Genomic DNA, 15,247 nt, shown 5'->3' on the forward strand with positions numbered 1-15,247 from the left:
GCAGAAGCTTTCCGAGCACAGCAGGGAAGTGAGAAAAGAAGGAGGGGGATGGGGGAGTTAGTTACCTGCCCTACCTGGTTATGGTTATCCTTACACAGAGGGAGAACTGGTACACTTGGAACAGTGCCTGTGTATGTAGAAGGAGGCAGTCTGGCATGGCGAGATTTACTAAACAACAGGAGTTGCTGTAGCTGTTGAAAGCGCAGGGATTTCTATTGCCCAAACCCGGCTTGCCAGAGAGAAAGCGAATGGTTTCACGTACATTTGTTCCCACAGGGTTGGAAAGAAGAGGTGCAGTGGAAGATGATGACTTATTTCTTGTGCTCCTGTGACTAGTGCTTTGTGGTAGTACTCTTTGAAAGTTGACATGTGGCCAAAACATAATTCAGATTCAATGTTGATTATCTGTCATATGCCAGGCTTTTCTCAGTGACATCCATTGACAGGACAAGGGGCAATGGGTGCAAGCTGGAACACAGGAGGTTCCACATAAATATGAGGAAAAACTTCTTTACGGTGAGGGTGACCGAACACTGGAACAGGCTGCCCAGAGAGGCTGTGGAGTCTCCTTCTCTGGAGACATTCAAAACCCACCTGGACGCGTTCCTGTGTGATATGGTCTAGGTAATCCTGCTCCGGCAGGGGGATTGGACTAGATGATCTTTCGAGGTCCCTTCCAATCCCTAACATTCTGTGATTCTGTGATCTGTCATGTGGAAAAACTTTAGCCAGACTGTATTTATAGCTTTGTTCTACCTCTAATTGTAGTACCACTTGATTTAGTTAATTGGATAAATAAAGAAATAATATGATGAAACAGGTGCTTAAATGTAGGACAGAGATGAAAAATCATGAATTACTACAATAATCCAGATGATGATTGATCTCAAGCAGTAATGAATAGATGAAGATTAAATATTCTGGTCAATGACAAATAGATGTTAGGTGTTCTGTTCTTTGGCTTTGTTTGTTGGGGTTTTTTTCAACCATTTGACCATTTGAATATTCTGTACCAGGGAAATACCTTAAGGAATCGGAAACTGTGACTGTTTAGCAGTCTGGAAACCAGGATTTTTAAAAGCAAGGAATTTTACAGAGGCAAACTCAGACTTTGTCCATTCTGTTCTTGTAATTGTACTTACATGAAGCCAAGTACTGTGTTCAGGCTACAGCAAGGCCTACAAATGTGGTGGACCCCCCCAGTATGGTAATTATGAGAGTATAAGCAGGAGCCTAAGTTCCTTATAAAATTCAAGATACAGAGTCTGCATCTCAACATCACTCAGAATAGCCAGCTGACACATCTCTAAGGAGACGTCTACAAATGCTTGTAGGGCAATGCTCCTTCTGGCTTGCCAGAAAGCCAACCAGAGCAGCAGTTAGCAAAGAAGGAGCTGCACTGGGGTAAGTGAGCTGTGCTTACATCAGGAGGTCAGGTGCTGCTCAACACCTAGAAGACCTGTATTATGGTGATTAGGACATTTACAGAATCACAGAATCACAGAATCAACCAGGATGGAAGAGACCTCAGGGATCATCGAGTCCAACTGTTGCCCTGACACCACCCTGTTGACTAGACCATGGCACTAAGTGCCATGGCCAGGCTTTTCTTAAACACATCCAGAGATGGTGACTCCACCATCTCCCTGGGCAGCCCATTCCAATGTCTAATAACCCTTTCTGAAAAGAAATTCTTCCTAATGTCCAACCTGAACCTCCCCTGATGAAGCTTGAGGCTGTGTCCTCTTGTCCTATCGCTAGTTGCCCGGGAGAAGAGGCCAACTCCTACTTCACTACAACCTCCCTTCAGGTAGTTGTAGACTGCAATAACGTCACCTCTGAGCCTCCTCTTCTCCAGGCTAAACAACCCCAGCTCCCTCAGCCGTTCCTCGTAGGTCATACCCTCCAGACCCTTCACCAGCTTGGTCACCCTCCTCTGGACTCGCTCCAACACCTCAACATCTTTCTTGAAGTGCGGGGCCAGAACTGAACACAGTACTCCAGATGCGGCCTCACCAGTGCCGAGTACAGAGGGATGATCACTTCCCTAGACCTTCCCTTACCTAACATTATAACTAGATCCCAGCCCTACCAGATCCCAAGAATCTCTAACCATGAGACAACTGTGAAAAAGGAATGGGCTGGTGATGGCAATTCTTGTGCTTTATTTTTTTCTGGAACTCAGCACTGACCGAGGCCATTGGTAGAGCGTGTGTCCTCCACCTCATCTCTGAATTGCAGCAGAGCTTAGGTGTCTCTTTTCCCAGGCTTGGGGACTTCAGGAGTCTGGTTGTCCCCTCTAACTCATTCAGAGATTTTGGTGCCTAATGATCTTCTAATCTCAGAGTCAGGTGAGTAAAATTTGTCTCTAGGCAAAACACAAGTTTGGTAATGATCTAAACATAAACATACTTTATAAGTCATGAGGCTTCATAATAGCAAAATACCTTTCCATGCTACCTGGTGACAAACTTTAGAGGTAGAGAACTACAGTTCATCTCAGTTTTTAATTATTGGAATGGTCCTTTCCCATTGCACAATTATTGCAGCCACTCGTTTCTACTGCTTTTACCAAAGGAGAAACACTCAGCTAACATCTGATGCACCTGCTCTGCAGCACTCCACACCAAATTGTGTGCAGCACAGTCACAGTCTAGTTGTCTCTAGCAACTGTTGAAAGAGAGAGCTTACTTCAAAGGGGGAAAAAATTATCTTTTAGAATACATTAGGAAAGAAAAACTATAACATTGGTTGTACTCGATAGAAACATATATAATTTTAGCTTTATTTTAGGTACTACTCCATCCTAGTGATGAAACTAGACAGTGAACACTTCACAGGGGATGGTTCTCCTGAGAGATAGATGCCTCTGTGGACATAGCTTTGAGACAATGAAGTGACTCTCCTTAGCTAATATAGTTGACTGTCTAGTTTCCTAAGAAATCTGCACATTTTTTCTGTGCCCTTTACTGAATCTTTGTGGATTAAGAAAGGCTGGTTAATCTGTAGGGTATGTGTTCTATAATGACGGCTGGCCCATGCAGACATTGCTCTGAATTCCATGCAAGCCAGGAATGGACTGTAGGGGCTTTGCAAACCCCCACAAAGAGCCGTGCACTGATTTTCCAGGCTGCAGAATCATTTCTCAAATGAAATACAGTTGAAGGGCCAAATACTGGCTCTCCTCAATCTGGCCATTACATATGGTAGTGTCTTCCTAACCAGTTAACTTCTGTGGCTGGGGAAAGCACTGTATCTGTAGGAACACTGAGATTGTTTTGACCCTGACTATATGAGATAATTCTGAGGATAGCAAGGGTTGAAAACATTAATTGTGCTCAAATAGTGCTTATAATGTCCTCAAACTGAGCATATTAATTATGCTCAGAATGCAAGAAAGATTAAAGGAGGGATGCAGAGTTGACAAAATGCTGCAGCTACAGGTCAGCAGTTCCTGTCTCATTCTGCCTAAGAGCTCATAACTGCTTCAGGATACAGTTCTCAGTCATGTCACAGCTCCTGGTTACCTTCACTGTGAATTCAGTTGTTACTGGTTGATACGGTGAACACGTACAGATTAATTTTTGCAAATGCAGCAGCTATTTTTCTGAGAAGTCCATCTTTTTGGTATTGCATTAAGATAGCAAGCCAAAAGCCAAAGGACTCCATGCAGCATACCAGTACCAGTAACACGGTGTTTGCCGTGTCCTCCAGCAAGGAGAAATACAAAATCATGTATGCCATGAGAGGAGCCCATCCACCACAGGTGCACGTTTCTCATGTGGGATGATACAGTGTCTGTAAGACTGTGCTTGGTGGGCATCCAGGCCACCACAGTGGAGAGGACTTGGAAGCAAGATTGTGTTTGGAGTAGAGCAGCAGGACAGCACAGGGGAATAATATTGCTTGTAGGAAATATATGGGGAGGAAGGGCCTCCTAAAGGAGCAAAAAGGCACATGGATGGCAATAGGGTATTTGGTTTAGACCAAAAGAGGACCTAGGCCAGGATATACGGTGCACAGCTGCAACAGGGCAGTGCTGAATTCCTCTCAACATTTTCTTTCCCGTTTCCCAGCTGTGCCGTCACAAGCGATGACAGGCAGGTCTAAGGCTCAGTCCCTCGTGACCAGCTACAAACTACAGGAACTATTACTACTTATTTAAGTTGCTGCATGCCCGATGCCTCCTGGCTTTTCTGTGTGTGCATTGGGCTGTGTTAGGGTCACAGCAATCCATGGAAGAAGCTGGAGGCCCTGGGACTCCAGCACCATCCTCTGAAATAAGTAATTTAACTTAAACTAAGATATTGCTGATATTTCAATTTTATCAAACTTGTTCTCCAGAGCATGTCTTGATATCCGTAATGCTTCTTTTGGAAAACCATAAATTAATGTCTAATTTGCACAAAGTCATAGTGCCTTTTTAATTGCTTCATTAGTATGTTAATTGGGTTAAAGCCCATATGCCTTGCTACTACCTAAAAGCCTCTGACACAGATTTAAGGGATGTTTCATCCAATTAAATGGGCATGACTGAACCTGCCATTTTTAGTCTTTGAGCTTAGCTCTGAATTAAAGTCCAACTGAAAAATACATACATAAACTGAAATCATAAGGGCTTTGCAACATCTAGCTATAAAGAAGTTTCATGATTATTGTAAACAGACCAACCTGGTAAGAGAAATTTTTTTCTTCTCTTTTCAGATTTCTTTTATTAAAGATTTATGATGCTGAAGTAAAAAACATTTCTCTCTGAAAATGAAACAACCAACTGGTAAGACTGATTCTTTGAAGACCACTCTGTGAACTTTACTAACTCCCTACTTAATATTAGCTAATCCGTAACTGAATTAGATATGATATCCTAAATCATTCATCAGGCTTGATTTATCCCTATAGGTGGGAAAAGGAAAGGTCAAAATCATACAGAGACATTAAGTGAAATACTTCTCCAATTAATAAGATGTTCAACAAATGTTTCCAGTACTGTAAGTCAGTTTTATTTAAAAAATAGAGTCCAAACATTGTTTTTGATAAGGTGCAACATATATACTATTTTCTACAATCAAAAAAAACAAAACAATATTCATAACTATAGTGTCATTCCAACACAGAATCAGTGGGTCTCCTGTAATGCTTAAACATTCTTTTCCTGCTTCATCAAAGCATAAGAATTAATAATTAGTATCACTGTGACAGCCAAAGGGTCTGGCTAATGTCATCCATGTTCTGTACTTTAATAATAAACTTTCTAGTACAGATTGCTTCAAGTACACATTGGAAGCTGAATGTAACTGTAACACAGTTCATGCAAAACAAAGGTACAATACTGAACTTGCAACATTTAAAGATTTTTGTTCTCGTGTTTAGTTTGACATCTTTGAAGTTCAACTGCTTGAACATGAGGATTGGACTGGGGTTGCATAAAATGAACACTATATACTAAAGTACTTATATAACTCTCAGATTGATCAGGCTACATGACTATCTTGAGTTCTAAAATGTCAAATAAATACTTAAGGCCGAGATCTATGCTTCTTGGAGTCTATTCAGTAACTTCTGAGACGTATTTGGGAATACAGATGGAAAACAGTGATTGATAATGGGCTCATTATGGGTAAATACATTAAATGAGTACATCACAACTGCATTTTTTGAGAAAAGCATGTTATTAATTTATATAGGAAGTGTTCCCCATTTAGCCACTCAAGCTAAAAGGGCATGAAGACTGTAGCATGAAGGAAGTTCAACAGAAAGACCTACAGCCAATTACTGTCTCTGGAAGTCTCTGAAGTGCTAAGTTTTCTAATTAGCAAAGTCTGTCCAGTTTCAAAACCCTTCTTGTCATTCTAACACCACCTTAGCCTTGATAATGCCAAGCAGCTGAAGTTAGTGATGGCTATGCCGTTTCTGGAGAGCTAGATATCAGTCCTTGCTCTAAGGGAGTTTACTGTATTTTGAACAAGAAGCAGCAGTCTAACCACTCACATACAATTAAACATCCAAAGCTTTTTTCCATGATCCCTTAGATATTTAAACCATTCCATCTAAAGAGGAACACGTTTGATAGAAAAGAGCTGGACCCTCACTTATCTGCCTTCTACTTGGGGGGTAGGCCCAGGGTCAAACTGCACCCACAATAAGTGCATAAATCTCAATTCCTTCTGTTGTTTCTTACAAACCACCACGGTGGTTTTATGGATCCTGTTCTTAAGCCCTGAGGGCTCTTCATATGCAGTCTCATAAGACAAGGTGACAAGCTGTCATAGGGCTGACTGTTGGTTTTAGTGGATCAGGCCCCTGAGTATTAATGGGAATTAGCTACAAAAGTTTATGCCTATGCATAGCCATGGACTGAGTTTAAGCTGATAACCCAAGTCAGTACTCAAGTGAGTTTGTATTCATGGCCAGTTTAACCTCAGTTAAGTGACTCCGTGTCTTTTTCTCAGGATATGATAATTTTTTCAGTGTTGATATACCATCCTGGTTCCTGTTAGCAAACATTGCCCTCAGTACTATCAGTGCTCTTCAGAGTTAGCTCTGACATTGGCTACATGCTAATGCAGCATGGAGTGAAATTTCCTTGACTTACAGAGAAGGCTTTAGACCCCTCCTTTTCCCTGACATACATGAAGCCTTGAGTTTGATTCCAAATAGTAGATAAATTAACTTCTCAATTTATTTATCTTGGGTTATGAGTGAAAGAGGTATTTTAGTGTTCAAGTGGGGAGAGTACACACACTTGTTTCCTATGCAAACATAAAGGAAGATGGAGAAACTGTTCATCAAACATGTATGTATTAACATTAAGAGCTATAAAAGCTATAGAACTCAGTCCTTCAGTTTTAATTTCAGAACAAGATTACCCTCAAAAGTCAGACTATTTCTCTTGGTCCAAGTCCCTTAGCTTCCAGGTTTGGCTAGGAACTGGCATTTGTAATCAGTTCTTTTTGCATTTAGTTGTGGGAATGCACGGGCTTTACGGTGGCATCTCTGTTCAAATGAGGGAATCCAATGTTTATGAGCTTGGTTGTTGACTTGGTTGGTTTTTTTATGAGTTTGGCTGATGATAGCTTCACAGAAAAACATAAGAAACAACCATACTATGTTATATTTCCTATTTTCAGAAGGAAAGGGTTGTTCAGTTCTGCAGTTTACATAGTTTTAACAATACCCCTTTAATAATACATTATACTGCAGATGTTCAGTTAACAAAAAGTATACACTGAAATATTTATGGGCTTTGGCCAGAACTACATATATTTATGTCAGTCTGTTGCAAAGACTATTGTTAAATTGAGTACTTAGCAGATTTAAATTATCCCTTTACTTCCGTTTCTTTTACTTACTTAAACTATTTGGGCCATATTTTGTGTGAATGCAGTGGGACACATGCCAGAAGGAAGCAGGGTCACTGGAGATAAGAGGAGGAATTTGTGACATGTAACTTTTGGCATCTAACAGGGTGCACCTGGCTAGTTGTCTCAGTTCAGGGACACAATATTCAGAGACACAATAATCATGCACATTGCCTACAAGTCGGATCAACAGTCTGGCTTTTGTCTGGAATAAGTAATAAGCTCTTCTGGCATGAAAGGACTCCCCTCATCTCTGTCCGTGAAGACCATCTGGACACAATGGACTTGAGCTACCGGTATCTGTATGAATTTGAACTAAAATATCAGAGGTATTAGACGCCTAAATGAAGGGTCTAGACTCCTGGAGGGTCTTAAGAGGATTCAGGGCATCTAAGTTAGGATGCAACCTTTCTCCAATCTTTAAGCTTACAGTTATAAAGCAAACACTGGGTAGTGTGGATTATGTGTTACGGAGAGTAGAATTTGGTCTTCTGTTACTGATAGCAGTAAAATGCTGGTATATTAACACAGACAACGTCGACTCTGTGCATCTCACATAGGACCAGAACAAGGGTTTAGGAAAATTTAGCGTTTTTACCTGAGTGACTTGGAGGTCCCTACCGGGGGCTGTTAAATCTTGTGTTCCTGCTGTAAACAGATCGATAATTGAAGCTTTGCTATTGTTTTTTGCATTCTCAGTCCCTTTGACCTTATCCAGCCACAGTGTTGTGGGGATGGATTCCACAGTCCTATGACTGGCAGATGTATAAAGAGTAGATCTGCTACAGAATAAATGTCTGTGACTGTTAGATCAGCTTCAGCAGTCTCTTGGCAGGTGCAGACAAATGCCAAGAAATAGCAATGATGAAATAAATGGCGAATCAGGAATCAATGTAGAACTTCATTAGTTTGTGAAAAATGATGATGTACACAAGGAGAGACAGGCGAGGGATTCAATTTCTTGTCACTAACATTGATGAGAGCTGGATACCAGTCTCCCTTTAGTACCTTTGAAAATTCCTCCATAGGCTTCTATGCTTTTTCCTGTTGTCACAGCAAACCACATAATACTAAATATTACAGTACCTGTATGCAAAATTGCATAGAGAAATAATAAATCCTTACAAATAAGTAACATTTCAACATTAATAAAGGGAAGCTGATTGACAGAAATGCCATACTGTATAAAATTCAAAGGACTAAAGCAGAGAGCGGGAGACACTACGTTTTGAAGTGAGTTGAAATATGTTCTTGCTGCTTTGACTCCAGTCCTGATTCGCTTAACTTTTACAAAAGTAAATGAAGATGACGAAATTTTTCCTTTTAAAATATGACCATCTTTCCCTCATGAAAATGGTAGAATTCAGTAGCAAATAAATAGCCAGTAACAAAAACAACGGACATTACTCATAAACACTCTCTAGTTTGGAACACAAATCTTTGTATCTGTTAACAGCTTATACATAAACAGTGTCTGCTAGTCTTCACACCTGCCCCGAGAGTTACTGTGAATGTTGATGCATCCCACTGATGCACTCCTGGCTCTGTCTCTAAGCACTACATCACTTACACTCACCAATGCTCCAATTGAGCTGTTGGGAATCTCATTAAGGAAACACAGCTTGATGTCTGCAGCTGCTCAGAGCTTCTAAACTGCCTTCCTCATTAAATAAGTGCCATCCTACATCCACTCGCTCTATCAGAGGCATATTGGGCCATTCCTCATACGTGTTAACATTTTCTCTTTAAACAAAATGAAACACCAAACACAGCCTTTGTGTTAATCTAGAAGGGATTCCTTTGGGGTTACTTTCTTCTTCTTTTACCAGTCTAGTTAAACATGATAGATTCAGGGTCCTGGTTTGCCATTTGAGCCATATGTCTTAATACATCCTTTTTAGTTATGATACCCAGCAGCCTCCTAGAGGAGAAAAGGAAAGGAAAGGTCAATAATCATCTCATATATCATCCATTTTTTTCCCCTGTTTGGCTGCAGGGACATTTTGTGGGGACTTCCATATAGCACTGTCCATCTCATCCGTTCCCCAATGATTATCTTTTATAAAAAGCATTCTCACCTCATGTATTTTTACTGCCCTGGCCATGATCATTAAGTGAAATACTTTGAATGGTTACCTTTTTTTTGTTGGGAACATGGCTGAGTTAGGAGCTACAACTGCTGACAATTTGTACAACAAAGTAATGAGTTTCCTTGGGCTCAGGCTGCAGAGGACCAACAGCACAAAACCAAGGCACCAGTGCCCTGAGCTAGGGCATGGGATTTAGTAATACACAAACTAAGCTAAAGCACAGACTTTCTGAAACTCTCACTGTCAAATTTGAGTGATAATTTCTCATTTATGTGAACATAAATGAATTATATTTGTCAAAATTATATCTCCCAAAATAGTTCAAATCCCATTGGAATTATGGGATGTTATTTCTAGTGCACATGGTGCAGCTTTTTACTCTTCTAATTTCATGTTTGCCTCCACTTCTGCTGTTTTTTTGTGGACTTTCGATTTATATGCCTTTCCGTTTTCCTCTAAAGAAAGCTGAGCAGTTTAATTTTCCTCCACTGGCATCTCTGTCAGAGTCTTCACAAGCATCTAATCTAGCTGGATGTCTAGAAACAGGCACATCCTTTGCAAACAATACTATTTGCCAGATCTGCCTCTGTCAAAAACTGAACGATAGCGGGAGTCAGAACAGTTTATTTTGTATTTATCTTTACCTTATCTAAATTACAATATACTAAAGATTTGGGAGAATAGAATGAAACATGACACCTGGGAAGGGCCATTTTTAGTTCTGAATCTGACTTCTTTTGCTGCCCTGGAAAGACACTGGGTGAGCTTTACTTATTCTTCCATTCACAAAATAGACAAAAATCAAAATATTCACTTGACTGTCTTGGAGGTGCTCATTAATTAGCTACTCTCTATACTTGGCTTTAAACAGGAAAAATGGTGGGTTTGTTAATGCTGAAGAAAATCTTCTCAGATTCTCTAAGCGTGCTTGACTCAGCATCTACTCACCCACTGCGAGTCACAAGACACTGCCGGAGTCCGAGTTTCCGGAAAATATCTACCACAGTCTCCATTGGTGTGTGGTCAGTGACAGTGAAAGGGCTCAGGTTGAGAATACGCCGCAGCTTCAGTGGATGAGGACTGTTGGGTGGCAGTTCTGGGGGCTCTTCAGTGAAATAGACGATGGAGTTGCTCACCACCCCATCCTGACGCTGTCTTGCATTCTCTGTACAACAGAAAGATCAAGGTAGACAGTGAGTTAGGCTTGATAACAAAACAAAAAAAAAATTATTCTCCTTTGGAAAACAAAGGTAGTAGTAGCTTTTTATCTTTAACATACTGAGGTCCCAGAAGTTTGGGTTACAGAGCAAACTTGAATTTTCTTGAGACATTGCTCCCTTGAAGCAAACATAAGTGATATTTTTACAAACACATACTTTTGCTTAGTTGGGATAATGCTTTTCTGAATAAATATGCAGCTCATTGCATTCACAAACATCACTAATCCAATTTCTGTCAAATTCAAACTATTATATGTCATTTTCTCCATTGTGAGAGTCACAACAGAAACTACTATTATATGCCCAAAGGAGTGGAGTCAACAGCCTGTGTACATTCTCAGCTGGCTTGGAGCAGTATGTTTGTTCTCAAACTTCTCAGTGGAGTGGGGGAAATCTGGACATGGTAGATGGATTTAGGAACACAAAGCGAGGGAAAGACAAATTCACATCCCAGGGATCTGGGGACGGTGCAGGTGTTGTTCTAGACCAGCACACCTCTCTGCCATGCAGGGTGAATTTTGTGGGTTTCTACTTAATGCCTTAAATAGAGTTTGTCTATCTAGATTTTAACAGGGCAGAAAAAAATAGCATCATACTTAAAGGAAAATAGTAGAGGAAGGAACAATATATAGCAGTAAATGAGTTGGATACTTTTTTTCAACAGTACGTATTTGACCGCTTTCAACAGTTCAAAAGCCATCATTCATACTTTGATCAACTATGAAGTGAACTTTACACTATATCTGGACTTCTGATCAGTATAAGCCTTGCACTTTAAAGCATGCTGCAACAAGAATCTTAGCACTGAAGTGGTTTATTTTCTTTGTAGTGTTTACCTCATTTCTACTCAACATTACAGGGCACAAACAATATATGAGATGGATTTCCAAATGATAGACAACTTCTCTTTCTCCAGAATAAGCATATCATGTGTTTGGCTCTGACGGTTTAAATTTTTCTTCTTTTTTGTATAAATTCTTGAAAATGGCTGGAATTATTATCTTTGATTAATGTAGGTTGCTTCTGTTCTTGAGAGGTACAGCAAATCAGACATACTCAAAGCGTATGTATATATTCTTGGAGCTCATTGCCATCAATCAAAGTGCAGAAACCTGCTTCTGTGACTTGTAATGTGTAGACAGTAATGTTTTCCAACAAGTTCCAGCTGCATTTTTTTCCCTTTAACGATCATTGTCTTGTAATATTTCTGGAACTGGAGCAGTGCTGGCTCAAACCTAATATCGGTACAGTATATGATTTTCAACCTTCTCACCCCACATATTACAAGCCCTATTGCAATTTACAGGAATGATACTAACTTTGTCTCATCTTGTTTTGATTCATACATCTAATTTCAAGTGTGAACATGCTTGAATAGCTCTTTGATATATGATCTGTGGTAAGAGGTAACATTAATCAAACTGAAGGTAACTCCCACCCTTTGATAAAAACCCTTGACAGCTAGGTATTTCCTTCCTGAAGCTACACCCAAAGCAACAGGCCCAAGCATTTGAGTTACCACATTGCTGTTCCCAAGGCAGCAAGGACCCTGGGCAACAGTGATTAGCCAAAGCCATGACTTCACTCTTCAAAGTCAAACATCTCTCCTGAGAAATTTGAATGATGTAGTACTATTGAGCAAATTCAGTGGCATCAGAAAAATGGTGGACTTTGTATGCAGTCTCACTGGATGGAGGAGTTAGAGTAAAGGCAGAACAGGAGAACAGATCATTTTTGCTGTCAGTAGGTAAGAAAGAAAAACAGATATAGCTTAACAGAAAGAGCAAAGCAAAAGGATGACAATGTCTGGTTTTACAGAGTGTTCTATGCAGAAGGCTCTTGTCATAGCTACAGAGTGAATTAGTTCTCTCAAATGTGAAATGGCCTCTCATATTCAGGAGTTCACAGTTCACAGCCTATATTAACTACGTCGCTCTCTCAACTCCACACTGGGAAAAGTACATTATACAGGCCACCTGGCTTGTGTCCAAGGCTCTGCCTTTTGTACGATACCTCTGAAGCTGGCCAAATTTAAGAAGAGCTTTACAGGGTCAAATACTCCCTTCTTGTAAAGTAGGTGCCATCTAAAATGTCGACACCTATTCCCAGAGGGTGACTCTGCCCACCTGACCTGCCTACCTGCTCAACAAGGACCAGTGGAAGGACACAATCTTCCTGAAGGTGGTTCTGAGCAATTTGGCATTTCCATTCACTTTTCAGGGACTGGATGCATTTCTAGAGCATGCTTAGTGCTCCACTCAGTAAGAAAGAAATTATGTAGGGGTTAATCATGAGGCAGAGCACTGTGTGTGAACACATATTTGATGCAGGACTCAATAGCTGTCGCCTTCATCCAAGAAGTCAGTTGCGTGAGGGAATCAGAGTACTTACCCAGAGTATTCTCTGGGTCACCACACTGCTGATGCACAATTTATTGGGCCTGAGAAAGAAGCTGAAGCTTCTTGGTTGAAAGCATGTGTCTACATAGCGCAACGTGTTGTCATATAAAGACACCAAAGGTAGTTCAAACTGAGGAGGAATTCTGCAGGGCACAATGCAGTGAAAGAAGAGATTCTGGTGTGGGCCTGACTCTGCTTTTCAGAAGACCTCTTTCCCCGGCTACAGTGCTGCACAGATGGGGCTTATACTGTTCCCAGACATAACTCCAGTATCTCTGGACGCTGTCAGGCTGAGCAGCAGATAAGAACCTGATCAGGAGAATAAAAGATGCTTCACCACATGTGACGCTTATCTCTTGGCGAGTAATTTTATGGTTTAAGGAGACTTAGTGTATGGCTCCATGAGCACAACTATGAAGCAAGCTGAGGTGAAGGTTTATAACACATTAGCTACTCTGTGGTAATGATGAGCAGTGACTTCTGCAGTAAATGCAAAGCAACTCTGGCCTTCAGTGAAAGAGGAATAGCTATTAAAAAGTTGCTAGCATGGTACAAAACCAGTGTTTTGCCCTGTAGTGGAACCATATCCTGTGTCTTTTGGAAAAGTGAAACCAAATCCAGATTTTAGGTCACAAAGACACAAACCATACTGGAAATATTAACCGTTTATCACAGAGTCAGCACAGAATGACATCAGAAGCTGTCATACTCAACCCAAGAGAAAAAGGGTCACCAAAGGCCCCTGACAGCTGAGTATTTTAGCAAAACTTATCTATGGAGAGAAGTTTTTAATTTTAAATCTCAGTTCTGCTTCAGATCCTATGAAAGATTCTCTTAATTAGAACTGATGAGGAAATAGTATCTTTTCCTCTGGAAAATGTGGATGTCAAAGAAACAGTTTTCAAACAAGAAAGCATTTTGATCTAAAATGTTCACCGAGTTTATTTTTAACTGGTTTCTTGGTTATCAGTGCATAGCTGGACATTTTCAAACATCTCCTAGCAAGCCCATTCGGCCATGTTGCCATTTATGACCTGAATCAAAAGACTCAGTTCTTCAAACTTCTCTGACTCGCTTCAGACAGTGTCTGATCTTTCTGCTTTTAAAGTGAGGGCTCTGCATCTTCACTCTGTGCAATTTTCCCACTGACATACCTCCCCTGCAAAGAAGATGCAAAAGGCTATTAAAGTTAGGATGGCAGCAAGAGTTACAGCCATGACATGGCACAGACAGTGTAAAAGCCAAACACAGGTTAGGCTAAATACATCTAATTAAAGTTTTTTACTTCTCACAGGGGAATGCAGAAGACATTTAAAAATCATTAGCAAAAGCAGGATAAAATACAAACTATTGTATAAATGGTATCAGCTCTTGGCATTTACACATTTGGCAAAACTTCAGACACATATTTACTTTCCTAGCTTGGCCATACAAGGCATCTTTTGTTGCTACCAAAAAGATTAGCCCTCTGAGAAAATCAGTTGTTTGAAAAGGGTATTTGCAGCTAGCAGCCTTGGATTTCATCTTGGTGTCTTTAAAATCCTCTTATACTGAGATTGGTATACAGAGGATTATAACATCATGGAGACTTTTTTTTGATTGTTTTTGGAGGAGGGAGGAAGAACAATCAGTAATAGTGGGCTTTTAATTAAAAAGTTAGATTCCCACACCCCTTGAAAGTTATATTACAACTGTACAATTAGAGGAGCTGTAGAACTGGCAGTAAGGCTTGTTCTCCTTTCCTGTGTTTTGAGACATTAGTGAAATAAATCAATGCAAAATGAATTCAGTTCTTAAACTGTTTTCTCTTGCTGAAATGACAACTTACACCACAGAAGAGAAAAACGAGAAAAGTACTCCATACTGAAGACAATTCTGCACTACATTTTAAGGGGAGAAAACTGGGCTCTGTCATTTCTTCTTCTGCATGTAGTATTGATGCAGCATTGGTGACTTTCTGCTATGGGATGAGAAGAAGGGAATCAAGTAACAGCTGAGTGTCCTTAAATAAATGAATATATATTTTAGGTCTAATCACTTAGATGGAGTCTTTTTACATCCAGGAGATGGAAATAAATATGCATTAAAAAAACTTGTGCTTTAAAGAGCACTGTTACTTCAAATTTTATTTTAGCTTTGTGAGAAGTGAGCAGGAAAGTGGCCCTCTAAAATAGCCCTGA

General features: G+C 40.3%; 1 protein-coding gene across 5 annotated transcripts in view; it reads right to left on the reverse strand.

Annotated features, from left to right (window-relative positions):
* Positions 1-4,977: 4,977 nt before the first annotated feature.
* CLCN4 (chloride voltage-gated channel 4) overlaps positions 4,978-15,247 on the reverse strand; it is a 46,906-nt gene continuing 36,636 nt past the window's right edge. For all 5 annotated transcript variants that reach the window (XM_068423532.1, XM_068423551.1, XM_068423526.1 and 2 more), the window contains 2 exons: positions 10,397-10,613; positions 4,978-9,279 (listed from right to left, as the gene is read on the reverse strand). In XM_068423532.1, coding sequence (XP_068279633.1) covers positions 9,189-9,279; positions 10,397-10,613 — 308 coding nt within the window. In that variant the 3' untranslated portion in view covers positions 4,978-9,188. The remainder of the gene's footprint in view (positions 9,280-10,396; positions 10,614-15,247) is intronic.

The sequence above is a fragment of the Nyctibius grandis genome, chromosome 2 (assembly GCF_013368605.1).
Source record: "Nyctibius grandis isolate bNycGra1 chromosome 2, bNycGra1.pri, whole genome shotgun sequence".
NCBI lineage: Eukaryota > Metazoa > Chordata > Aves > Nyctibiiformes > Nyctibiidae > Nyctibius > Nyctibius grandis.